This window comes from Geospiza fortis, unplaced genomic scaffold (genome assembly GCF_000277835.1).
Source record: "Geospiza fortis unplaced genomic scaffold, GeoFor_1.0 scaffold130, whole genome shotgun sequence".
In the NCBI taxonomy this organism is placed as follows: domain Eukaryota; kingdom Metazoa; phylum Chordata; class Aves; order Passeriformes; family Thraupidae; genus Geospiza; species Geospiza fortis.
This window is the reverse complement of record NW_005054300.1, coordinates 3,915,811-3,942,141: the sequence shown is the minus strand read 5'-3', so window position 1 is coordinate 3,942,141 and position 26,331 is coordinate 3,915,811. Positions and strand designations below refer to the sequence as shown.

General features: G+C 42.5%; 1 protein-coding gene across 1 annotated transcript in view; it reads right to left on the bottom strand.

Annotated features, from left to right (window-relative positions):
* Nucleotides 1-25,531, bottom strand: part of COL17A1 (collagen type XVII alpha 1 chain) — a 38,021-nt gene extending 12,490 nt beyond the window's left edge. The window contains exons 1-35 of the mRNA XM_031064072.1: nt 25,337-25,531; nt 20,444-20,509; nt 19,727-19,771; nt 18,794-18,892; nt 16,781-16,918; nt 16,466-16,513; nt 15,573-15,608; nt 13,947-13,994; nt 13,479-13,622; nt 12,161-12,304; nt 11,391-11,462; nt 10,897-10,980; nt 10,493-10,558; nt 9,379-9,540; nt 8,926-9,015; nt 8,742-8,786; nt 8,015-8,164; nt 7,354-7,569; nt 7,018-7,056; nt 6,862-6,888; nt 6,352-6,378; nt 5,798-5,860; nt 5,517-5,621; nt 4,958-5,020; nt 4,535-4,570; nt 4,339-4,392; nt 3,929-3,964; nt 3,692-3,727; nt 3,268-3,330; nt 2,884-2,919; nt 2,443-2,514; nt 2,064-2,090; nt 1,370-1,405; nt 804-839; nt 495-575 (exon numbers count right to left, since the gene is read on the bottom strand). Coding sequence (XP_030919932.1) covers nt 495-575; nt 804-839; nt 1,370-1,405; nt 2,064-2,090; nt 2,443-2,514; nt 2,884-2,919; nt 3,268-3,330; nt 3,692-3,727; nt 3,929-3,964; nt 4,339-4,392; nt 4,535-4,570; nt 4,958-5,020; nt 5,517-5,621; nt 5,798-5,860; nt 6,352-6,378; nt 6,862-6,888; nt 7,018-7,056; nt 7,354-7,569; nt 8,015-8,164; nt 8,742-8,786; nt 8,926-9,015; nt 9,379-9,540; nt 10,493-10,558; nt 10,897-10,980; nt 11,391-11,462; nt 12,161-12,304; nt 13,479-13,622; nt 13,947-13,994; nt 15,573-15,608; nt 16,466-16,513; nt 16,781-16,918; nt 18,794-18,892; nt 19,727-19,771; nt 20,444-20,498 — 2,479 coding nt within the window. The 5' untranslated portion in view covers nt 20,499-20,509; nt 25,337-25,531. The remainder of the gene's footprint in view (nt 1-494; nt 576-803; nt 840-1,369; nt 1,406-2,063; nt 2,091-2,442; nt 2,515-2,883; nt 2,920-3,267; nt 3,331-3,691; nt 3,728-3,928; nt 3,965-4,338; nt 4,393-4,534; nt 4,571-4,957; nt 5,021-5,516; nt 5,622-5,797; nt 5,861-6,351; nt 6,379-6,861; nt 6,889-7,017; nt 7,057-7,353; nt 7,570-8,014; nt 8,165-8,741; nt 8,787-8,925; nt 9,016-9,378; nt 9,541-10,492; nt 10,559-10,896; nt 10,981-11,390; nt 11,463-12,160; nt 12,305-13,478; nt 13,623-13,946; nt 13,995-15,572; nt 15,609-16,465; nt 16,514-16,780; nt 16,919-18,793; nt 18,893-19,726; nt 19,772-20,443; nt 20,510-25,336) is intronic.
* Between the last annotated feature and the right edge of the window lie 800 nt (nt 25,532-26,331).

Below are 26,331 nucleotides of genomic sequence, written 5' to 3'. Positions count from 1 at the left end.
TGGCAATTAAAATGCTTGGTGCCTCTTGGACTGGGGAAGTAACCAGAATGCCACTGACCACAAGAGAAAAGGAATGCAAAAGGCCTAACTCTCCTCTCACATTCCATACTGCAAACTGAGACTGCCTCTGCCAAACCAGCTCCAGGACTAGCCCCAGGCAGAAAGTGCCATGAGAATCAGGCTCAGGAACTCTGCTGCCTGACACCAGCATGCTGGAGGGCAGTGTATGACTGGGACAGAGAAGTCTGAGGCCCAAGCTCATGCACAGCCAGTGTGTGTGTGTGTGTGTGAGAAAGATTTACAGATGCTTGAGTGGGAGTTCTGAGTTCTGCTGCCTTGAGCTCAAAGCTGAGGCTGGAAAACAAGCACTTCCTAATTTCAGCAACAATTCTGGGAAAGGGATTAGACACAAGCCTGCCTTCCTGAGCAGTGAAAGAGCTTGATTCTAGTCCCTGGATTTGACTTATCACTACTTTGTACTCATCAGTACTCACCTGGAACACCTGGAGGACCAGTGGGGCCAGGTGGGCCTGGGGGCCCTGGTGGGCCTGGCAGAGCAATAGTTGATGAACCCTCTGAAAAACAAACACATAGATTTGCACACAGACACTTATATTCACACATCCAATGAATGTGTAAAAATCTATGCTTAAGGAATACCACATCTATGGCACATATATTCTCTCAGCACAGGGAGCCCCAGTACAAGTCTGACATACAGTCAAGATGAATTGAGGAGGCACAAAAAACCTCAGAGAAAACCCTCCTAAATCAGAAGTGTGACCCCTCACAGAACTACATACCTGCACTTATGACTTTTCCTGGAGCTCCAGGTTCTCCTAGGAAAACAAAGATATAAAAGTTGAGCTTCTTTTTAGGGGGGCAGGTAAATGCTATAATAGGCTCAATGACATTGTACTATTAAGCATGTAGTTTCTGTTCCTTCTGCCCTTGATCTCGTCTGAAAAGTCACAGCACTAGAAGGTCAGGGGGGAAGCAAGAGAGCTGTGCTAATCCAGAGAAGCCCTCTGATCAGCTTTCCAAGCACTACATCTGCCAGCATAGGCAATAGCTTGAATTATCCGAGGCAGGCACACAGCTTCCACTGCAGTCACCAGGCATCTCAGGCAGAACCGGGCTTCAGAGGCTTGTTCAGAGGAGAGCTGCCATGCCAAGTCCCTCAGCAGATGTCCCCACTGCCCTCTGTGTATGCTCAGGGAAGCTTTGCCTACCGTGCTTCTCAAACCTTCCCTTCCCAAAACCACTAGATGCCACTGTTGATCCAGGGACTTGTGAGTGGAGCAGCTAATCCTTGCTAAAACGAAATCTTTAGAGAGAAAATGAGCATTAGGGAAGAAATAAAACTCACCTTTATCCCCTGGTCGGCCTGGGTTGCCTGGAAGTCCTAATATGAGGTAGACAACCAATTTAAAATAGTGCAAATATTGTTCGCTGTATGTTTTTCAAGTACCCCAGCTGTTTCACTTGTGAGTTTACAGAAGGAGCTCCCCACTCAAGACCCCAGCTTTCAGCCGTTATAAGCAGGTTTCTGAGGACTTTATAAGCCAGTGGAGGAACAGACTGAGCTGGTTGTGTCCTTGGGCTTCCCTGGTCCCTCTGCTCTCCGGATGATGACACTGCTTCACAGATTTATCTGCAGCAACTTCTAGGTACTGCTACCTGTCCTGAGGCTCCTGGATGAATTCCCTGTTGAACTGTCCCCCCACAACCACCTCTGCTTACAGGTGTCACATCCTCTGTTTACATCTCTATTGCTACATCCTCTCCCTTCTGTTTCTGCTGCTGACAAGAAGGACTTTTCAGTGATGCATGGGGAACTGAAATGTTATGTTGTGGGGAAAGGCAAAATTTCAACACTCAAAAGCCTTGCATTGCTCAAAAATCACACATCTTGTGCAAAGCCTGTCACAAAAGCCAAAAAAGATGTGGAAACCTTGGTATATCACTTTGGAAACCCTGAGCACCACAGAGGGAAAATTACAAGGGTTTTTGAACCCAAATTAAAGTGTGTCATTGATACACTGGAATATGAAAAAGCCTACCTGGCGGTCCTTGGGGTCCTGTAAGACCTGTCAGAAAAAGGCAAAATCTCTTAAGATGTCTAAAAAATTTCATATGGGAAAAGGACAGACAGGGAGAAAAATATTCCATTTATGTGAAATTATAGCACACAATTCCCAAAGTGGTGGAAACTGGCCTAGCAACTGGTATGTAAATCAGCTCATAGCAGCTGATGTTTGCACTGTGGGCAATTTTGTGATCATAAGGGGTCGAGAATCTCTATGTATTTTCCTTTCATCACCACCTTAAGAATACAGAGATCCTCTGCCAGACTTAAATTCAAATTAAGACTGGAAACTGACAAATGCATCCGTGTTCCTGACTGAGCAAAAAGCATTTTTGTTCTCTCTATGCTTTTACCTGGCTCTCCAGCATCTCCAGTGGGTCCTGGAGGGCCTCTGGCACCTGGCATTCCCATAAGACCTGGTTCACCTAGGGATATAATCACCATTAATGAGACAGAAGTCATTGACATACAATCTACCAATCCATTCAAGCTTTACTGTCCTGCAGCACTTTCTAGCTATTGTATTCTCACAGCCAAGTGGCCATCTCCAGCATCATGTCTGGGAGGGGAACATCAATGACAGAAGAGTTCTGTAGAGAGGGAACTCTGTCACAAGTTTACAGCCTGCTCCATTATATGTCTCAGTTCCATGTTTACAGGCTGACACTACAGTCCTTAGACAGAAGATCCCAGAACATGAATCTGCTGTCATCTTTCTCCCACCCCTTTTACAAATCAAATCCTACCAGATCAGAAAGTACCTGCACTTCTACCTCAAAGGAAGAAGTCCTTACCTTTTTCACCCGGCTGTCCATCACGACCAGCTTGTCCTGTCCAAAGAAAGAGATTGTCAGGACTTCTGAAACAGTACCACAGTTATCCTGTCTTCCTCCAAAGTGGAGCACAGCCCTAACCCTAAGTGTGGCTTTTCATTACCTTGTATCTGAAAGAAACCTTGGTTGCAGTTACTGAAGGTCCAGGAAGCATTCATTCAAAACTTAACTGTAGGACATTTTTTTGGAGTGTACAGACTAACCAGCTGTCTAAAGGTAAGGCCTAGGATCACAACAAGCATGATTCCACTCCCATACTGTTTCCTTGTCTGTGCTCACAGAAACACAATCTGGGTGGTAATGACATTGCCTCCCATATAAATACAGCTGCCTTCTGGTACCCACCTGCAGGTCCTTTAGCCCCTGGCTCTCCTGGAGGTCCTGGTATTCCTCTTGAGCCTTGTTCACCTGTAGCAAAATAGTATGAAAATGAATCAAACAACTCTTGGACAATTCTGTCGGCAATATTTGCTGCTTTGCAACTGAAAACCAGCACTGACAGGATGTTCAGGCCTCATGATTCACAACTGTCTCTGGGCATTAGAAAAGCTCAAGTGATGTGAATACAGGGCATGTGAGGGAGGATTTTCCTAAAGCTAAATACCAAAGACTGGAATCAAGAATGGGATCTATTTGTTTATAATTTTGGTGCAAAAATAAAACTACTATAACCAGTAACATCATTATAGTGTTTCAGAAAGCCTACTGGGATTGGCTGGGCTATACTTTTATTAGGTTGGCTGTTACTCCAGTATTTCAATCTACTGACCTGTCATTCCACGAGAACCCTTCTCACCCTGATCACCTGTGGTAGAAAAAAGGGACAAATTCTGTGAGATTGCTTCAATGTAAAATGTTTCCATCAGAGAAAATAAAGCCTGCTTTCTGACAAGAGCACAGAAGAAAAAGCCAAAGATGGATAAGGATAAAACCCATGGACAGTATCCATATCTAAAGGAATCTAAAGAAAATTAACCACAAAAGAATACCTAATTGGTCAACATACCTTTGGGTCCAGGGGGTCCACTGGCTCCTTTTTCACCTGAAAGAGATATGGATGATTGAACAATAGTAGTAACAAATCATAAGGGAAAGGCATTTAATGCATGAAAAATCTCAAGGGAAATACAGATTCTGGGTTACCAAACTCATACTGGAAATTCTTTTCCTTTAACACTGCTCCATCCACACAACTGTTTTTCCTCTCTTAGACTGCTATTTTTACCTGCATTTCTCAATATTTGCTAGCAATCACTGACTAAGTTTTGGTTTGCCTCCCTTTTCTTCAGTCTTATACTTTTCTTTGCCCATAGAATCAAAATGTGACATGGTCAGATCACATCTGCTGCTCAGAGCAGTGCTAGAAAAGCACCTCAGCGAGTGCTGCTTTAATTGCCAGGAGGAAGAGAAAGTTACCTTTAGCACCTGGGAGTCCTGCTTCACCTCTAAATCCTTGTAGGCCAGGAGGACCTGCAGAAAAATGAGATGGAGGGTTTTCATTCATCCCACTCACCACAATGCATCACTGAAGCAGAAAAACTATGAGAAGCTGTTACTCTGTTTTTGTTCTCCCCAGTCTCTAGATGCCACAGCAAAGGAATACAGCACTCACCTGGAGGACCTTGTGGGCCTGGAGAACCCATCAGACCTGTAAGGAACATAGATTTTCTTTTAGTAACACCACAATTAGAAAATTATCAAATTACTTTCAGTTTGCCCAACAGCATCCACAACCCAACAGGTGTTTAGTGGACTGGAAGTTCCCCAGCCACCAGAAGAATTTGCATTACTGGCATTCTCAAAACCAGGACAACAAATTTAGAAAACTTAGTCCTTGTGACATTGAAGAAATGTTTTCCACTTAGGTAAAGAGACCCAAGCCATCTATCTCAGCTGAGATGCTGGGATATGTGCTTCAGACTATTAGTTCACTTTTCTGGTTACTGCAGAGCAACACAAGTGAAATGAGACAGCTGGAGCGCTCATTTACCCCTAACCTCTCTGTTAGGTGTTCTCTCTCCATTTTCACATTTACCTTTTAGGCCAGTAGAACCTGGGGGTCCAGGTGGCCCTGGAGGACCCGGCTCACCAATAGCACCTGCAAAATAAGAGCACAAATAGACATGGTAGAATACTGCCATGGTCCCATTTTTCCATTATTCTATTTACTGTTATTCTTTCTCTGGTAAGTGTCATGAATAATCTGCTCATCAGTCCAAAACACCCAAATAGATATGCACTGTCCAAGAGAAGAATATGAGCTCTCTGGGCTTTAGCAAGACGAATTCCTCAGCTTTGATGATCTGGATAACAGGGAAGAAAATAACCTTGATAGTGAAGTGATTTTGGTTCTGTCAGACTCAAACTTGACTGTAAGATTGGGAAACCAAAGCAATCCTTGTTTACCCCTTATAAGTCTGACAAAAAAATAATCCCTAAGGACATATTAATCTGTGCTGGGAAATGTATAGATATGAAATCTGAATTTGAATAGTGAAATCAAATTTTATCACTGAGGTGTTCAATTAATCAGGATCAAACTCTTGCTTTTGTCCTTCTCTGTCTTATCCAACAACAAGACACTTGGTTCCTACCTCTGTCTCCTTTTTCTCCAAATCCAGGTGGTCCTGGCTCCCCTCGAGGCCCTGGCATCCCTTCTCTACCTCTCTGTCCCATGGGACCTTCCATGCCAGGCTCACCTACAGGAAACAAAAGCCTTGTAAAACCAGGTGTCTGTGGGAGGGAGGCCTTGGGCAAAAGGATCCATGGCCATCTCCACTGGGGAAGGCAATAATCACACCAGCCAGGTGTCTGTATTCCTGTGCCACGTGTCAGTCAGTTGTGAATGACTCACAGCACTGACAGAAATACTCACCCATGCTTCCCTTCTGGCCTTTTGGTCCTTCTGGTCCTGCATGCCCAATTGGACCAGGAACGCCTGGAAAGAAAACACAGTAAGCATTCAGAATTCTTGACTATGTACCATAAAACAATAACATGAAACTTAGGGAAATCTCAAGCCTGGAGAGATTAATTCTACGGGGTAAAGAATATATTACTCATAAGGTGGGTACTTTATCTCTTTAGAAGAACACAATACATATAAAAGCACAAGAAAGCTGAACAAGTATTTATGCAGCTGTAGGACTCTTTCAGTGCTAGACTAGAATCTTCACAACCCCAAATTCAGCATGTTCAACTAAGGGGAAGTCTGGCCAAGGCTTAGCTTGTAACCAAGTCTCTGAGCTGTGTCTGTAGCTCAGCACCAAGGTATTAATCAAGTGACTTAATCTATGCTAAATATTGACTCTTCAGAGAACCACCTTGAGCTAAGTTCAAGGAATTTTGCAAGAAAGTGCAGAATTTGTTCTTGCCTACAGTAATGTAAATAAATGTCCTCCCTTAAAGGAGAATTGAACTATAGCCCACCTGGGACACCAGGAAGTCCTCGATCACCTATAGACAGAAACAAAGAGACAGTCAGTGGGGAATAAATTTTCTCTTTTTATCACTTTGGCTAACCCTCACCCTCATAAAAAGAAGTTTATGTTCCTGGAATATTTACAAGTTCTAGCGCCTCCAGCAATTGTCTCCCTTGTATTTATGCAGATAATTGAATCATTCACACTATGCAAAACCCTCTGGGCACTGAAGCACTCTGTGATTAAACCAGGTAGAGCCTGGCTTCAGGAATGACTTTCATCCAGGCGAAAGGGGCTTCTAGATTCAAAGCGAGATCTGTTATCTCTTCTACTATGAACTCTAAAATTTTCTTTGACCAGAAAACAGGAGAAAACCCCAACCTTCACAGCAATATCTGAACTAACAGATAACTGGAATCAGCTTCTCCAAATTCTGGAGTAACAAAAAAACATTTTCTACCCCGACCCTATGACAGGCTGCCAATCTACTTGAGAAAGCAGGTAACTCCAGACTTACCTTTGGGACCTTGTATTCCCATGTCACCTGAGAAAAGTGGAAAAAAAAAAAAACTAATCAAGAGACATCCATGTCATTCATTTTGTCTTCTACAAAACTGTGCATTGCCAGAGCCAAGGAATTGGACAGGGGAAGAGAAGGACTATATGGCTGTACCTTTCTCACCACGTTCTCCTCTCTCCCCTCGGAAGTAGCCTGTAACAGGAAGTGAAGGGGCTGTTAGAGCTCATTATACAGCAGAGTAGCTACTCATTTCAAGAACAAGGATGCATCTATTTGGATTTCAGGCTACAGGCAGCACAGTATAGTTTGTGAGTTTCCTCAGTAAATTTGTTTTCATAAATACATGAAATTTCCAAAGATAGGAGAATGTTGGCTGCTCTGTTGTTCATCTCTTTCCATCATGTGCTAAATAGAAGTAAATCACCTTTCCCTTGCTAACAAAAGTAGCATAGAAAATAAGGTATGGGTTCACTTTTTGACTCTGCTCACCTCGTTCTATTTCCTTATTCAGTCTGCTCTTCACCATCAACCAGACTGACTCTTCATTTTCATATGGGAAGGTTGAGGAGAGTGTGTTACCATGAAGAAAGTCTACTCTTGAAACATCCTTTTCTATTTTTGAATTCCCTTGGTTAATTGCCAGGAGGCCACCATTAATTTTTTCCAGGTCTTCCACACGAGATTTCAGCTTTCTCACTTCTTCAGCTGGAAGGTTAAAGGAAAATGCTAGGGAACATACTGCCAGATATGCATGCCTGAAATATCTCATGCTATCATAGGAACATGGCAACACTGTGTCACGTAGCTATGGCCACTGAGTTTTGCAGAATTCTTTTTTTCTTTTTTCCTCCCCAGAAGGGATATCTGGAATTTAAATGACAGCTTTGGAATCTGTCAGTCTTAGCAGTAGACCTCAGATCTCAGGAGCTTTCCTATCCTACTCACCCCAAGACTATATAACTCCTTAACAAAGACTGTATTCCTTATCCCTTCTTCCTGTCAATTTGTAATATCTCAGTGGCAAGTCACCATCAAGCTGAATGTTTCTCTCAGTTCTCTGGCTTGATATCTCTGGTGCTTGGGCTTGTTCCCAGCTTAAACCCTTTGTCATTCCATACCATTCCACATTTTTTCCTCAGTTATTTCTTACCCAGAGCAATGAGTCCAAAAAGCAATCCAAGGAGAAACAACCAGGCTAGAAGCAAACCCAGGAGCCATTTCCACCAGCTACAGCAGGAACCACAAGGACACCAGGATGGTGCTGATCCAATTGCACCTCCTGCATCACCACTTCGTATTTCTGAAAGAGGGAGGGAGCAATCTCCCAGTTAATGAAGAGTTCCTTGACTTCAGAGTTAAGAATCTCTTACAATAAGGACATCAAGGCCTGATCCATTATACAAAGCGATGTGGAAAAATCTTTATGCCACTCTGTGCACATGGTGAGTGTAATTCTAGTCCCTGTGGAAGTTGGGAACACTATTTCCAAAGGGAATTTAAACAGGGGACAAAAACACTCGTGCATTTTAAAATAGCTGGAAAACATGATCACATGGGGGTAAATTTTTTGTACAGATCTGAGCCATAAATGACAGCAATAGCCAGCATGGTCTGTCTGAGCCCTCTCTTCCTCATAAATCTGTCCCAGTAGCAGGGGGACTGTCAGCTACCTGATTTTCTCTAGTCATGCAAAAATAACCCAACTGTGCACTTATCTACAATCAAATCACTGGTACCAATTTCTCTGGTAGCCTCCTGAACATTCCCTCCCTCTGATTCATTGCTCAGAGACCACTCACGTCCCTCAAGAACAACTGCTTTTTTGTGTATTGTGCTTTGGTGCTTCTTCCAATGAAAGTCTGAGTGGCATCACTTACCTGCATAAGTTTCTTTGTCCCGTTTTGGCATGGATTTCAGCCCTCCTGTTTTAACAACAGTAAAAGAGGTTTTACCAGTCTTTCTGTGCAGGACAAAATTTAGAGTGTGGGCTTGAAAGGGAAAGGTAGTAATCGAGGCAGAAGGAGAAAGCTGTGTTGCATTTCTGCAGGAGCAAATTCTTACCATTTGCATCTGATTTTAGGCCAGTATCTGTAGCATAAGATGAGGAAAATCCCTGCTTCTCTTTCTTCAAAGTGTCTTCTCCAAAAGATCCTGAACAGGAACCAAATATAATTAGAAGCATTACACAGAAGTTAAACCAGGCCAATCTTCTTTCATTGCTAAAGGTGTATTTTTCTTGGGAAGACACAATAGCTCTGCTGTCTAAACCATATCTATTTTTTTTTCTCTCAAAGCTCCTGAGCTTTGTGAAATATCCCAAGGCACACTCTGGAGGTTCAAATGCAAAAGCCAGATCCAGGTTTCAGCTGGCATGGTTAAAAGTTGCCTGCCTGTCAGAGGTTCTTGTATGATGCACAAGTTAGGTGTAGTGCCCTGAACACTCTATTTCCCTTATGATCAATCTCCATTTCTCTGCCCTCAGAATAACCACATGTCCTGAAAGAGGAATGTTACCTCCACTAAACCCAGTGTTAGAAGCACTAAAGACTTTGCCAGTGTCTTTTGTCATGACCAAGAGCTCCATTTCCTTTGCAGGTGCCTTCTCCTTCTCCAGCAGCAGGAACTTGCAGTCTTTGCGCAGAATGTCGTCTCCCTGGGAGCTCACAACAGTTCCTCCTGCAATATTTATAAAAGATGGTAGAGAGGAGATGAGTGTGGGCCATTGAGCCCATAACTACAAGCCACATCACTTTTGTTCATAAAAACAGGTGGTCACATTGTGATTGGGATTGCCACTACAAAAAGAGCCTGTAAGATACTGGTCACTAAAGGTAACAGGAGAGCTGTGCATGTCATTAGGTTTCTTTTGTGCATTTCACTAGCAGGGGAGGCCCTGCTGCCAGAAATGGGGAACATCTGGAATTCAATCATATGTAGAAGTGATTTGCTCAATGAGCTCTTTGTTCCTCAAGCACACTTCCTGTGGAGTCAGAGAAACTCATTCCATTACTCTAGCAGAACCTGGAGTAAACATTTATTAGAAATGTTATCATAACTTCTGTGGTGTTTGCATCTATTTTTAAGCCTTGTCTTTGGGAGTCCTTGGATTACGAGGCAAACTTGGCTTTCTTTACATATAGAGAAAAAAAAGTGTAATTTGTAACTCTCAGAATTGCAGAAAAGAACTGGAAAGGATGAATCCTGACTGTTCAAGGACAAAAGGCTTCTCTCATTAAAAAAACATATTCTGATAATGTATAAGTCAATTCCTTCATTTTTGAGTGGTTGAAGATGGTACAACTGAAAAATTATTTTTAAGAGCAACATTGCAAATGTTTTGGCTTCAAATAAAGTACAATTTCACACGTGTCCTCTTCTATCCAGTTTCCTGCCTGCTGAGCAGAAACAGCTCAGAATTAAACAATCCAAATTATTGTAGAGAACTGAATCAGACCAGTTCATTTGCTCATTCTTGGATTCTGACTCTTCTTCTTTTCAGAAAGGTACTGGTAGGAAACTTGGCTAGTGACAAGTTACGCACCTGAGCGTCACTCACTGAGTCTCTAACTCATTTTTATGATATGCTTGTACGAGGCCATGCCTAAACACCTGTCAATGACAGACTCACCTGCTGAGGCAGACGCACCAGTACTTGCCATGGTGTTGCTCTGAGAAGTGTTCTTCATCCCATATGCTGCAAAGAAGAAATTCAACAATTACAGAGATGAAGGATAACAAGGGATCTACATACACCAAAACATTCAAAAATCTTTTCTCATTCAGTGCTCCTAGGACAACTCAAACAATCAACGGTTTTCCCCAGCAAGCAAATTTCTAGTGCATCAGCAGTGGGAGCTGTTCCTGCTCATGCACAGCAGAGGAGATGTTTCTCAATGTCTCTTCATACCACACTGTGCCACACAAGAAGAAGGTGATGAGGGGGCCTCTGTCAAGATGAACCTTCTAATCACCACAGAAAAGGTGGGAGAAGGAAGCACATGCTGGTGACCCTCACACTTTATCTAGGCTTACTTTGTTGCTGACTTGCAGAGGCTGCTGTAGCATTCTGGGTTGCAGAAGAAGAGCTTGGAGACAGATTGTTTTGAACTCCAAATACTGCAAAGAAAAGCATTGCAATGAGGGTTATATGAGTCCTGCAGTGCAGGTGGTATTCTGCTAAAACCCAAACAAAACCAGTGACACAAAAATAATGACCTCTCCCAACAAATTTCCCCAGCTTTCTGGAGGCACCATAGACCTTACAAAAAATGTTTTGTAACTTAGTTCACACCTTGCTGTATTGTTATTGTTGGCTCAGGACAATAATGATGACCATTTTAAAACATTATCTCGAGTTACATTGTGAGGTCTCATGGCTGCATGGACATTTCTGCAGGTGGGGGCAAAGAGCTGCTGACGCTCAGATGAGGAATAGGAGAGAAACTTGTATATTGGTATTATTTCACTGTAGTTGTCAGTGCCAGAAATGCAGTGCTGTCAAAGTGTGAAGGGAAGAAAAATCTGACCTGTAGAGGAAGAGCTCAGGCCTGCATTCAGAGTATGATTGCTGGGAGCCAGGTTATTTGGAACACCAAAAACTGCAAAAAGAGGAAGCAAAATGTTATTACTCCTCTCAAATCATAAATCTAGCACTCAAAGGTCAATGGCACAGTCCCAGAAACTAAGAATCAACTTGTAAATGGAACTAGTGATAATGCACAATAATGGCACAGAGGAAAAATCTTGACAATAAACTACCCTTTTACTGAACTGATAAAGGCAAAAAAATTCTACCTCAGACAAGATGAGATCTTATGACAGTGAGAGAAAGTAAAGCTTTAAATAGTATTCCATCATAAAGCTTGTGGTTTTTCTCTGCAACTGGGGAGTGCAGAATCCCTGGTGTTTAGAAATGGGCCTCACCAGGTGTAAGAACACACAAAACTTATAATATTTTTAGTATATGAGCCATTCTTACAATGGGCCAGGATAATCCAATATTAGTTTGAGTCTATACTAGTTTTTATATGGAATGTGAGCTTGACCTCTTTTATAAAGATGACATCAAAATTTAATGATAGTCAGAGAGCCAGGCCAATAAATCTCACAAAGAATGATTTTGAGATTTCGTGTAAGCAGAGAGCACCAAATTACAAAAAAACAGAGAAAATTCAAGCATATCCCTTGCCATTTTGATTATTCCATCATTTTAGTTCGTGCTGTGCAAAAAAACCTGCTTTTGACCCAGTTTCAGGATAGTTCCATCCTTCAAACCTGGGCAATTTAGGGAGCATACCTGATCCTGTAGAGTGAGACATGGCATTGATCAAGGAAGAGCTGTTATGGTATCCACCAAGGGAAGACCCAGCAGGCAGAGTGGAGGACCACATGTATGAAGGGAGGGCAGTATTCAGTATGGTTGTGTCATATGTCCCTGACACTGCAAAAACCAAGCAGACAGAAGTGGTTTTCAACAAGGCCAGGCTTGTGGCTTAGCATGCACTGCAGGTTTATAGGGCAAACAATTTACATTTCAATTACCCTTGTAGAGTCACCCCAATGACTCCAGGTTAGCATGGCATAACTGACCTCAAATGGTCAGCTGATTACAGCCCACACAAATTTTAACCAATGGAATATAGATTGACCTAATAGCATGATCATTCACAAAACACCTTGAAGAGATTTTCATTATGGAATAAACCACCCCAGTCTGCCATTCCATTAATAAATCACCCTGGGCCATGGGACGTATGGCTTTTGCTTCCCACATGTCTCTGATTGGTTCACTAGTGTACTGGACTAAAATTCTATTTTAGACAGGATTAGAGCTATGAGTAAGACAAAATATATTGTTTTTAGACATTGATGGAAGACAATGGAATCCTCAAGCCCTGTTGTGAGATGTATAAATAACTAAAAAAGGTTGTAGTATTTTAAGTACCACTTCAGCTATAGAATCACAGAATGGTTTGGGATTAAAGGGACCTCAAAGATAATCTAGTTCCAACCTCTTGCTATAGGTAGGGACATCTTGGAGTAGACCAAGTTGTTGAAAGTCTCATCCATTCTGGCCTGGAACACTTCCAGGGATGGGCCATCCACAACTTCTCTGGGCAGCCTGTGCCAGTGCCTCGCCACTCTCAAAGTAAAGAATTTCTTCCTAACATCTGATCAAAGCCTGCCCTATTTTAGTTTGAAGCCATTCCCCCTTGTCATCTCATACAGCTCCTGATGAGTTATTATGAAATGGAATGGCGAATAAATCACTCACTGAAATGCTGTCTACAGTCCTATCTCTCCGTCTCACTTGGAGATAAGAGATCAAATCGCTCTTAGACACATTTGCTTAGAGCTCTTATCTCTGCTAGAAATACCTCTGAACTGAAACTGGTGGCAGAAAGAATGGACTCATTTATTTGGAAATTAGACTAGTCACTAGAAAGATACCCAAGATGGCTCTTGTTATAGCAATACCTGGACAGTTTTTCAGCATTCTGACCCTTTTTCTGTACAGGAAAACCATGTATTCTTATCTGGATGTTCTTAACAACTGAGTACTTTTTATGGCAAATGCTGTTTGGAATGACTGCAACATTGCTAATGGCAAGTACCTGACTGAGAGCTCTCAGTGACCATCTTTGTCTCCACCACGGCCTTTTTCGGTATCGGGAGGGTACCGGATGATGACCGAGTAGGGCTGCAGCTGGCAGATCGACTTCCTTTCAGCAAACGTTTCACATCATCCAACTCCGTCCCTAGCAGGAAAAGCAAGTGTCCAAAGTCACCCAAAAGCCAGTGTTTCATTGATCTGTAATCTTGCTCTGGATCTAAATAATTCAGTGGAATTTATCTGCATGTCTATGAAGTTGTTACTTTCTGGGGGGGCCACTTCATGACAAAGCTCTAGAGGATGTTTCTGGGACTAAGTACCATTTTACATATTTGCAAGAGCACCACCTAACCCACAGCATACTTCCTCGTCCAGAAAGGGGACTCAAATTAATGTTTTTAACAGGAAAAGACATAACCCTAGCAGCAACACCCTCTACCTTATCCCTAATACCCCTGGAACAACTTACATCTGCCAGAGGGAGATGCACTCTGCAGTCGGACTCGTATTTCACTCTCTGGGAAGATAAAAAGTTGATCATGAATATGGAGAGAGATTCATTTGTGCCCTGGGCTGGGAATGAAACCTTAGGCTGAAGTGAATTCCTTCCTTCTTGCTGTCTGTGTTCCACCTTGCTGTCTGACTGCCTAATCTGAGCAGTACTCATGGCCCATGCAAATTGGTAGCAAATGGGCTCGGGTGACTTTTTATTTTGGGGTCACATTTTGTTGCTTTAAATTCCAGGGAATTATATTTCACTCAATAATGCTGCTACTGTCAGATATACAGAAGGCCTAACTATGCAGTCCTCAATCACACTGATGTTTCCACTCATCACAAATATTATTTTTATTTTCCCTCTGAACAAAAAAATTAGCAAGCCAAAAGAAGTTTACTAAATACACAAATTCCCTTCTACTTCTTGGGTACAACTGACATCTCTACAGTGGGCTGTATGATTCAGTGTCTTGCTACTTACTGACTTCTCTTTCGGCTCACTGAATGTAACCAGCCTAGTTTTCAGCCAACATTCTCAACAGGTACCCAATGCTATTGCCTTACTTTTACTGGACCTTTACTGTCCAGCACAAGAAGCTACACAGATAATGTGATTTGGCTGGGGTAGGCCTTTAAACTTGCCTCCCACAAGCAAAGTGGTCAGCCAGAACATGTGATACATGCTCTTCATTATGAAATCTGACAGTGCATGCACTAGGAAAGAAATACTGTCTTGGCATTCATGTGGAGATGATGATGGATTGGAATTATTTTCTGAAGTAATATGAGAAGCTGGACCTGATTCTCTGGTGTCTACTTTATTATGCATGGCCTAGTTCTGCTGGGAGTTCAGGTATGTAGTGTGCTAGAGGAGACTGTGATGATCTGAGGCAGAATAATTGGGAATGTGACACTCTCCAGGAGGACTGTGCAAGACCATGCTGTGATTTATACCCACTGCTAAAATTAACTCGAATAAAGTGACATTATAGTTTCCTTTTCAAGCAACTGGAAACGGATACTACATTCTTGAGACCAAGATAATCCTTCTTTCCCCAACACTGTTAATAAATTATTAGAAGAGCTGAATGATTTAAACAATGCAGAGCTTTACAGTGAGCTGGCTACAGACCACAGTAAGTCTGCAATTTCCTCACCATCTCTTTACTATCAGCATGAGATTATTTCAGGGTATGGCTTTATGGTTTGCAAGACAGATCACAGTAGGAGAAGCATGAATACAATTACTGTAAATATGTCAGAGGCTGGTCCCAGAGCATGGATGGACTAAGGTTATGGTAGTGAACAGACAAGATGAAGACCATGTTTTCAGACATTCAGGTTTCCAAGAATATCTTCCTTTCTGACACAGTCTGAACTACCATGATGTTCACTAAGGTCAATTTTTACACCAAGCTTGTTTAAACAACTGCTTACAGATTCATGGTTCGCATCTGAAGTGGTGCAGATCCATGTACCTCATCTGACTGCTCTACACTTACACTGGTGGATTGCAGCTAAAGAATAGGTCTATTTAACACACCTGAATTATGCTGAACTGAAAAAAGGAGGCTTCTCAAAGAACAGCATCACTCACCTCGACTTTGGCTTCTCCCTCTTGTAGAGGCAGATGCTGTGAACAGTAATGAGAGAAAAGCTGTATTAGTCTTTACTGCCTGTGACACCTCTGAAAATCAGCACACTGACCTTGCTCAGTGTGCCCCCTTTAGACCATAAGGTATTTTAAAGAGTCAGCAGCCCCTTTAGTCTTTCTGGACCAGATGCTGTTTCTTTTTATACAGAGAAATGTTGTTTGTAGATGGTGATGTCACATTTCAAATGGCAAAAAGGAAGTTAAGAGGCCTGTTGACCCTACTGACCAGTGCTGGATATTGTGAAACCCTGCCTCCTCTATGAGCCAAAAGGTGACCTGATCATAATGTTTCACTACCTTCACTGAGTAAACTCAGCAGCTCAGAGTTTGGACAGGGCAAGACAATACCTGCTGACAATGTTTAGTGTAAATATGTCACTTGATAGCCACTTCATTTTTCCATAGGTACTTGATGAACTCTAGAAATGAACTACTGGAAAAGTATATCCAGCAATGACTCAAAATCCTAAGAGTCTGGACTTTCTTGCTTGCAGCTGTCCTCTGAGCTACTCTGGAAGGGTGAAGGGAATGCTATGAAGTATCCCATGTCTGTCTTCTCCTGTCCCTTTCCCACATCATACAGGGAGCATCAAAAAAGCAGCTGAGAGTAGCAGATACACAGAATCCACCCTCTGTTTGAATATGATCAGCTAGAGACCTGACTTTCAGCTGTTAATGTAAATCCCAAATAACTCCTCGGAAGGAGCTGCATGACGGCCCAATACAGAGGTAGCATAGGTAGAGCAGGACACAGAAATGTGCAAAAAGCCCTTATGGTCATCAACTCACATGACCTTGCCATAACGTTCAGAGGAGCAGCTCTAAAAAGGACGTACCAAAATCTTTTCTGGGAAACTCTGGAGAAGAGTTGGCACTGGAGCTCCCTGCAAAGAACAGAAAGATGTTCATTATTAGTTTGTACAAGATCATTAAAAGCTTTCAAAAAATGTCTTCCTGGCAACTATTTAATCTCAGTGGGCAGAAAACATTTCCATTAAAAAAAAGAGCTATTCAGGTTTCACATGAAAGAGCTGCTAATGTCTTTCAACAAGTACATGCCACAACGCCTTTTAAGAATGAGCATTACTCTTAGGATAAATAGGACTTAATCATTAAATTATGTCCCTGATGGTTGGCATGCTCTGTGATACCTTCATATGTTGCATGGCGGTTGACATAGGTTTTTCTTTCAAATGTTGAGCCAGGTGATTTGGTGAGAGTAGAGCTGGGAGACTGAGCTTGTCTGTAGCTGGAGGATGATGATGTTGAATTCAATCTACCACTTCCACCTATGGCCAAAACAAAACATCCTCAGTAAATGGAAGATAAGTCCTGGCAGTACACTCTGGATGCCCTGGGTGCTTTATGTTACTATGTTCTGAGCTGGACAAATTTGCACTGGTGTTTCACAAGAAGAGATGGACAAGAACAATATCAGGGTGTAACTCTGGTTGTCCTCAGCATTCAGGGCAGAGAGGAGTATTGGTTATCACTGCGTATAATTGTGTATTTATTTCAAAACAAATCCTGTCAATGATTTGTATGAAACCAGGTTCTGGCCTAGGGTAATAGAGAACCATCTCCCCTGAGCAGGAACAAATTTAGCTCTGGATGATGCTGAGTTTTGGTTAGGATATAGATTCATTTGTTAACTCAAGTGTTACATGACATAGGCTACAAAAACTGGGAGATTGTTAAACCAAATTCAAAGTGCTGAAGGATGCACCAAGATTATGAGATAATGGAAAGCAGAGACGAGTCCCATAAAGCAGCTATCCACACTCCCACTTAGTCCCTTTTCTGGAGAAGTGATTGAGGTGTGTGTCAGGCCCAAGACAGTCTGGACGTTATTAGTAGCTGTTATATGTAGACAGAAGAAACAATTTCCCTCCTAATTCACATCAGGGTTGTGGAGAAAGAACTAAGGCAAGCCATAATTCCTGTGTTCATACTCTTGCACAAAATCTAATGCTGGAGTATGATCAGGCTGCAGCACAAAGGGATTGTTTACCCATCCCTACAAAAAGTGTCCTTTTGATCTCAACAGTATTTTCATGCCAACTTTCCCTCTATAAGGACCTGTTTTGTTCTGTAACTTTTCCGTTTAATTCAGCACAAAGAACTACTGTGCCAAGTAGGCCTCTGTTAGAAGCATTCTGCAAGAAAATGGGGAAGAAGAGACTGCAGAATGCTCTCTGAAACTTCAAGAGCTCAGTATCTCTGAAGTTCAGGTTATTTTCTCTTTTTCCACATACTGAAAAAAAGAAGATGGTAATCCTGCACGGTCCTCTGAGTTTGCAGGACTGGATTCAGTTCTCACACTGATGCCAGTCCAGACAATTAGACTAACATCTGCAGTGGAGTTACTTCACTTGTGCCCTGAGACAAAGTGATTCCACACTCTGCCCTTGAACTGGCAGGCAGGTGTCTGTCAGATCTCTTTGACACGGCTAACTCTCCCCTTGAGCTTCCAAAGTGCACTTCACTCCCTTTGGTTTGTCAGCTCCCTTGGAGCACAGAGAATGTTTTCCATAAGGAGAGTTGTACAGTCAGCCCCTCTGGGGACAGAGAAGTGTGCCATGTACCTGGCTAGGAATCTTAGTCTTTAGAAGCCTTTGCTATGACAATCTAACAGCTGTGCAAAGAATGCTGTTAAAGAAATGGTTTTACAGAGCAGGCAGTACACGATGATTTAGCACATCCAGAAAATCTGGCAGTGTTCAAAGTGCTAAAGCCATGGGCACACAAACATTTTTAGGAATTTCTTTAATAATATTCTATCCTCAGCAAGATCAACAAAAAGATTAATCAAAACTGTCTTTAGAACAAAAATTGTCAGAAAGACTGTGATTTGGAAAAACTGAAAGAAGGGAAATTCAGTTTCTGAATGACTTCTTAAAAACAGTAGGAATGACATTTTTTGTTGTTCTCCTGAAATTAAGTTTTCCCTGTGGAAATGGGATTTTGCCATTTACTCGCCCATTCTTAAACCCAGTTTTAGGGAAGGAATATCTTTGCTTTATGTATGCATTTGGCACTTCTACTTTCATATCTCCTGTTTTCTTTACCCCTGGCTCACCCTACTTCCCTGCCTTGAATCTCCTCAGCCCATTTCTGCTGCCTTTGCTCTCTGTTTCCTACTGGGCAATGCTTTCCTTCCTTACTTGAGGTCACATAGCTGCTTCCATGGGTGTACGACCGCTTTTCCACACCACTCCCTCCAGTATGGGAGGATGTTTTGAGCCCACTGCTGCTCCCTCCTTCTGAAAGAGGTGAGAACAAAATGAGACATGCTCTCCAGGCAGGAGATAGGAAGAGCAAGAACACTGCAAGAGAAGGCAAGAGGGACCCAAAGTTGTCCACACACTCAATTACAAGTACAGCTTCATATCTGGTGGGAGACCAGAGGTACAGGGGAGTGTCTTGGCAGAGCAGACAAGCATTCACACCCCACAGCCAGCAGGTTCGTAGTCAAGTTTTGCTTCATACACAGACTGAAGGATATTCCTGTTAACCCTCATCATAAATGAGATGATAATGCAATTCCTTGCCAACTCAGCTGCAGGAAACTAATTAAGGATATGGTGGGATAAAGAGTGTGGAGGATTCTTCCCTCTTTGGAGCTTGTACTTCTCTGCAGAGGTAGAAATGTCCTGTGACCTTTGATATTACTGAAAAGATTCACTCGCTGTTGCCGATTGGGTAAGATGACAGGGAACTAATGCACTGCAGCCCCAGCAGTGGAACCTGCAGACTCATCACTTTTGGTCCTTGCTCCCAACAGACAATCACTATTGGACACTCTATATCTGGACTTAAATCTTTGCAGAGTCTGGTCTTCTAGCCTTAGTAGACAATGTGGTTTTGTTTCTGACAATAACCAGACAGGTCCTCAAATACTACTCCTCTCCAGTAACAAGTGTTTTGGGAGAAAGGCATTTCTGAAAATTGCATTCCTTTGGGTGCAGATCTTTATGCACTGAGATCTGCTTCAACCAGGGATTTATGGAAATAATGGAAATAATGCAGACAAGTAAATAGCATGGAGAAGCACAGAACACCAAGCAGAAGCAATGCAATGACTGAGAATTACTTACTGGGTGGCAAGGATGTCAGTCTTGTGGTTACAGTCTCTGTAATAACTGAGGGAAGAAAAGGTGTAGAATTAATGGCATGTTAATATAGCCAAACTGGATCAATGTTCTACCTATTCTCCATGCAAAAGCATGACTTGTTCAAAGAAGATTGACTCATTTAAATAAAAGTCCCTTAAGACAACACTGCCTAGGGCTGTAGCTGTAGGCTCATTATCACACAATGCTGTGTTTCTTTGCTGGTCTTTCTAGCTCTGAATAAGAACATTACTGCCATGAAAGATTATTTTCTGTACGAGATCCCTGTAAAATTTCTGGGCACCTCTGAACCACAGCCATTGCTGTAACAGCAAAGCCCATACTTGTTAATTCTCATAAGGTCAGTAGAAAATTAACCAGTTTTACACAAAGCCACCTGACAATTTCTAGGCCACCCAGGGCATTGATACTAGAAGAAGGAGCAGCATCCCAATGTCTGCACTACTGGTTAGAAATGCTACCACAGGGCAATCATCTGGTTAAACAATCAGGTCATGATACACATCTCTAAATGTCTGATCTTGGCCCATTCTGTTCCTTATTCTGACTTCAACACAGACTCCAGGGCCAGAAGCAGAATTTAGTTCTGGACCTCTGGTCAGCATTTAATCCCTTACAGAAATGGCCATTCACTTCTGGGATTTTTGGGTGTGATATAAAAATTAAAAATTTCCTCCTTACGTCTTTCAGTAACTTCTGATCCATCTTGCCTCGTTTTCTTTGTTACAGAATCCATATCATTGCCACCTGCAAGGAAAACAGAGGGACTGCACTCAGAGCTCTGTGAAGAGTAAGAAATGACAACAGCTCCCCACAAATCCCACCACTTTGCTCACTTTGGATGGGGACTAGACTGCCTGGAAGATGTCTGTGCCAGTGAGTTTACAGAGCCCTTCCAGAGCCATGTGATTACTACAGATGGACTGCCACCTACAACACTGGATGCTGCACAAGGCAGCAGAGCTGAAACACCAGGAAGGGCTGTAAAGCCAACAGGTGAGATAGAGGCACTTGAAGCAAATCCACTCAGTGATGGAGGTTAGACCTGGATTTATAACCAGCCTACACTATATTACGGTCTCCAGCTGCGCCCTTATAAAGGTTTGATGAAAACCAGTGGATCAAAACACTACTCCCACACATCTGTTCTGGGCAAGACTCAACAGTGCAGGATTAACTGAGCAGGCAAAGCTGCAGGAGTAAGCTCCCTGCACCCTGCCAGTACTGCCAGAAAAACCTCAGCAGGTATACTGCTGCTCTGCTAACAGTAATAGTGCATTAATAGTGCAGTAGTAGTGCAAAGCAGAAAAAACACCAGAGGTACTTTTGAACTAGCTATTTTTGACAGCAAGACATTTAAAGTAGGAAGTTCTTTACCTTGTTTTACAGGTAGTGCAGCAACAGTTTGGAGACCCTGTCTGTGGCTTTGGAATCTAATCTACTTTAATGCCAGCTCAGGTCAGTCTACACAGTGGTGGAATTGATGCTGTGAATGCTGTGTGCATTCTTTTTCATTACTTGGACCACTCTCTAGTCAAAATTATAATCTCTTCCCTAGGTATGACTGTCTGCCAAGGCAGGAATACCACAAAAAACATGACTGTGAAAAAGAGACATCATCTAGAAGAGAAAACATTTCTGTCAGAAGGAATCACACAATTGCTCACTCCTAGTCTTACTAAGATAACATCTCATCTTGTGCAGCCACAAACAATGAGAAGGAAGAGGTTTCAATTTACACACAAGCTCACCATAGGCCAAAACTTATCACTGGATTTGAAGTCTCTTCCTTTAAACTGAAGGCCCAGCTGTACCAAAACCAACACATTTTAGAGGTTGTGTCTAAAAAAAACTTTGGGCAAAATCCCTTCCAAGTTTTAAAGCCCAGCTTTAAACCCAAGACCATGATGCAGAACCCAAGACCATGTCCCCTAGTTCTGTTAAATTTGAGTTTGATCTTCATGATTCCTTTTACTCTTCTGTAAACTGCAGCCCTCTTGATGTTACACTTGTATTGCCCAGGCATACACACTGACACAAGGCAAGATGCAGCAGAGAATCTGCAGGAATATCCAACATTCAGCTTAATTCTGTCCTTAACCAGCTCCTGCTATTCCCAGAGCTGCACGGGAACAATTTGAGTGGAGAAGGCACAGTGCCAGGCAAGCCACTTCAGCCCCCCATGAGAGACTCATCTGCACCTTGCAGAGAACACCACAGTGCCCACAGCCCTCACTCTGCACTGCTGACCCTGAACTTGTCTAACAGCTCTGTAAGTGGAGCACCTGAGGCCACATCCAAGTCCTTACACAACCTGGTGGCAGCAGGATGCTGTTCAACCCTTACAATGCTTAACAATGCTTACAATCCCTAACATTAGGGATTTCCAAGGGATTTTCAGGGTGTTGATCCCAACACACATTCAAGGCTTGAGCTACATGCATTAGGAGAGTTCCTCCTCCCGCAGGGTAACAGTCCCCTGCAACAGAAGGGTTTCTGGTCATTCACTCCAGGAAAAGGCATTATCTCTGCAACTCTTCCTTACTGCATCAACAGTGGAAGCATCTTTCAAGCTCTCTCCCTAAAACCAGATGCTGGAAGCTGCTGTCTAGATGTCAGCACTGTTGGCTTTATCAATGATTTTGGCTAGGAGCACAAATTGTATTTGGAAACTGCTTTCCTACGGCTTTGTAGAACTCCACCTTCTCTCTGCTATTGGGAGGTGGTGCTGGTTATGGGTGCTGGAAGAGGCTAGAACCACCATGGAGTGAATGCATCTTCTGCATCTTCGCCCTTCCTTGAGAAAGGGAAATATCTTGCTGTGATATCAATTATGAAAAAAAAAAAAAAGGTTAAAGTCCATCTTTGGAGTCATGCATGCCACAGTCCAGCCCCAGCATACAGCACCTTTGCATATGTGCTTGGCACATGGATGCCAGCAGACTGACTGTACTGCATTTCCATGACCTGCCAGGCCTGACTCATCTCCCAGGCTCCTATCTGCAGTCACAAAGGCATAGCTGTGGGCTATGTCTGTGGCACAGCAACAGCGCTGTTGAATCAGAGAAGTCACTTGCAGTCATCTTGGAGCAACAAGCAGCAACTTGTGAAGTGGTGGAAGAGGCTAGAACCACCATGGAGTGAATGCATCTTCTGCATCTTCGCCCTTCCTTGAGAAAGGGAAATATCTTGCTGTGATATCAATTATGAAAAAAAAAAAAAAGGTTAAAGTCCATCTTTGGAGTCATGCATGCCACAGTCCAGCCCCAGCATACAGCACCTTTGCATATGTGCTTGGCACATGGATGCCAGCAGACTGACTGTACTGCATTTCCATGACCTGCCAGGCCTGACTCATCTCCCAGGCTCCTATCTGCAGTCACAAAGGCATAGCTGTGGGCTATGTCTGTGGCACAGCAACAGCGCTGTTGAATCAGAGAAGTCACTTGCAGTCATCTTGGAGCAACAAGCAGCAACTTGTGAAGTGGGGTCACTCAAACAGTGCAGGAACGTAAGACAGCAACACTATGGCCCCTTCTACATAACCCAGGGGCTGTAGTGTGTTTGTGGTACCCACAGAAACCGAGAACTTGCAGCCATTATTGGCACTCAGAACCAGGAGAGGCGTGGCATTGCCACACTTGTGCAGGCTGCTTCTTCTCTGTACAGCATTGAAAGCAGGATACTAAAAACTGCCCAGCTCAGTTCTGTGCTTTCCACAAAAGCCTGACAATGCAGGCTAACTCTTGTATCCCCTGTTCCACTTCACTGCAGTGCAACACTGGCAAGGACACTAAAGCCGTTCTGAGACAGGACATTGAATCCCCTCTTATCATTTTAGAATCTAGGTATTGTATGCAATGGTAATAAAGTTTATTACTGATATCTTTCAAAGGGGAGTGGAAAGGTGTCCTTTGGTGGAAAAATAAAAGCAAGCATATTTCAGATACTTTGATCCCTCCAAAATGATCTCCCAGTTTTCATCTCACAATGCCGTTGTACTCACAGCACAACCTTTTAGCTCTCTGCTCTCTCCAGAGGCTCCTGCTGTGAGACATTCCATTAGGAGAAAGAGGCACCTGCAGGTGCTGAGATTAATAATATTTAATGTCAGCAGAACCTTTTGATCATAAATACTCTGACACAGCAGATGTCTCCAAATGATACCACTGACTATGCCTCCCACCATATCACTTGTCTTTTAGGTGCCCCTTCCTCTTAACCAAACCTTTCAGCTGCCACTGGCCTGGAACTAAAAGAACTGGTTAAAAAATGACCCCTTATCTCTTTCGATCCCACATACTGGGAATCTGATCTTGTTCTGCTCTAAAAGCTGTTACTTTCATCAAGTCATTTTATCAAAACCAACACATTCAGAATTGAATAAACCAAACCATTCTTCCAAATCTGCTCATTTTCTAGGTTGAAATGATGCGAAAGACAGGGAAGCAGGTTAGATGCCCAGCCAAAGCTTGGACATGCTGTACGAACTAAATTTGCCCTGCCTGCAGCCTGTCCCAGCTTTTTTGACACCAATATGTGCTCACATCTCAGAGCACAAAAAACAGCACTACCCAGGCTTTACTCTGCTCTGCCAGACACCTTTCCTTCCAAAAATATGCTTTTGCCATCTCTACTTAACTGTGCTACTCAAAAAGAAATAGGCCATTCTGATCTGCACAAACTTCTTGGCTCTGGCACAGAAAAGGAGACAAACAATCTGGTATTAATGAAAGAAATGTTTGCAGAATTCGACAGATCTGCTGTCACCATTTCACACATGAAGCAACTAGTCATGGAAAAGTACCTTCTCTAAAGTCACTCAAGTCAGTCTAAAGACAGGAAAAGGTAAATCTATCTATTTATGCCACTATGGTCAAACTGCTGGACTTGCTCTAGAAAGGATTCAAACTGATTCTCAAATCACACTCTTCTGACTTACTGTGACCAAAACACCTCATAATCTTTTATGACAAAAATACAGCACAAAATACACGATCAATGAGTCACTGCTGATAACAAACTCACTTCTTTGAGCCAAAGCAGTTTGTCCATGGCAACACAAACTTTCACTCAGAAGCAGTTCTAGGCATTCTCACGACTAGAGATTTATTCCTTAATATTACACCCTGCATCCAACATCTGAAGCTCCAATTTACAATCATTACTCCTCCAGCATATTCCAGCTCTACTCACTTTTAAAAACAGCCAACAGATGATCTGCATTTCACCATGCTGGTACCCTTATGTAACAGAGAAATTCAGCTAAACTTTATGGATTTTGCGGTCGTTTCACAAAACACATTAACAATGTACCCATAACTTGGCTTCATATTTCATTTCTCCCAGCAGGTAAACTCCTTTCACTGGACACTCACTTCAAATGAGTAGTATTCACTGACAAACAGAAACCCACAATGATCCAGCCCTTAAGCAAACTTGTTTTTATATTGTATTCCCCATAGAAAAATGTAACACCTGCTTTATCCTGCCTGAAAAGTAAGCCTTGTTCTTAAAGGAATCTGGAAGACAGAAAATAAAGGATACCTTTTTCTGCCTAGTAATATAACTTACCTGGAGTGCTTTGGTTACTGAAATGAAAATCTTTTTTTTCTCCTCAACTGCTTCCTTTCTACCAAAAATTTGCCACCTGCACTTTATATCATGTCCTTCCAAAGGTGTGTGGAACCTGAGCGATCATCCAAAAATGTTCACCTCTTCTTTATTTCTCCTGTTTTATTCTCGCCCTTCTTTTGCTTTTCTATTCCCGTGCTCTTATACAAGTCCCAACAAAGGCGTGTCGTGGTTTCCTGCCTCACCCTAACCTTCAAATTATCTGACACTCGCTGAAAAAAGATCTGCCTCCAGGAATCAAACTTTATTGAAAGTAAAAATGCTCCTTCCTATTCGCTCAGGTAGATTAACTATTAAGATCCCAAAGGTATAAAGACTTATGCCAGGGAATGTAGACACATATAGCAGTACTTTCTGATACATGATCTGAGATCTGTTTGGGAATTTTCTTGCAGGAAATTACATAGCACTAGCTGATGCCACTGCAAAGCTCCCTGCAACTTAAACAGATTTTACTGCTTGCAAATACAACAGGCTGAACTACCAGCTATAACAAACTGGCTGAAAACAACTTAAGTCAGGGATCTGAAGTGTTAACAGAGATATTTATCTCTGTTCAGAAGAAGCAATATTAATAAATAAAAATACACCAAATTAAGTAAGAAACAAAATTTCTTCCATGAATACTACCTGCAAACTTCTCACTGCATAGGAACTGAAGCAGAAGGGCAGCGATGGTGGGTTAAAGCAAGCCTCCATCCAGCTCAGGGCCCTGTTTTCTTACCACAGCTCATTGTAACAGCTCTGGGAACACCAGCTGACCAGGACAAGCATATGCAGATTTTTTCCTGACAGCACTGCAGTCATTCTTTGACAGATGGTTTTCCATTAGTTTGTTCAATTAGTTTTTGAATCTGTACATTTTATATGTACAGTGTCCTACAGCAAAGATTTTTATAGCTTAACTATACCTTGTGTAAATATTTTCCCTCCTA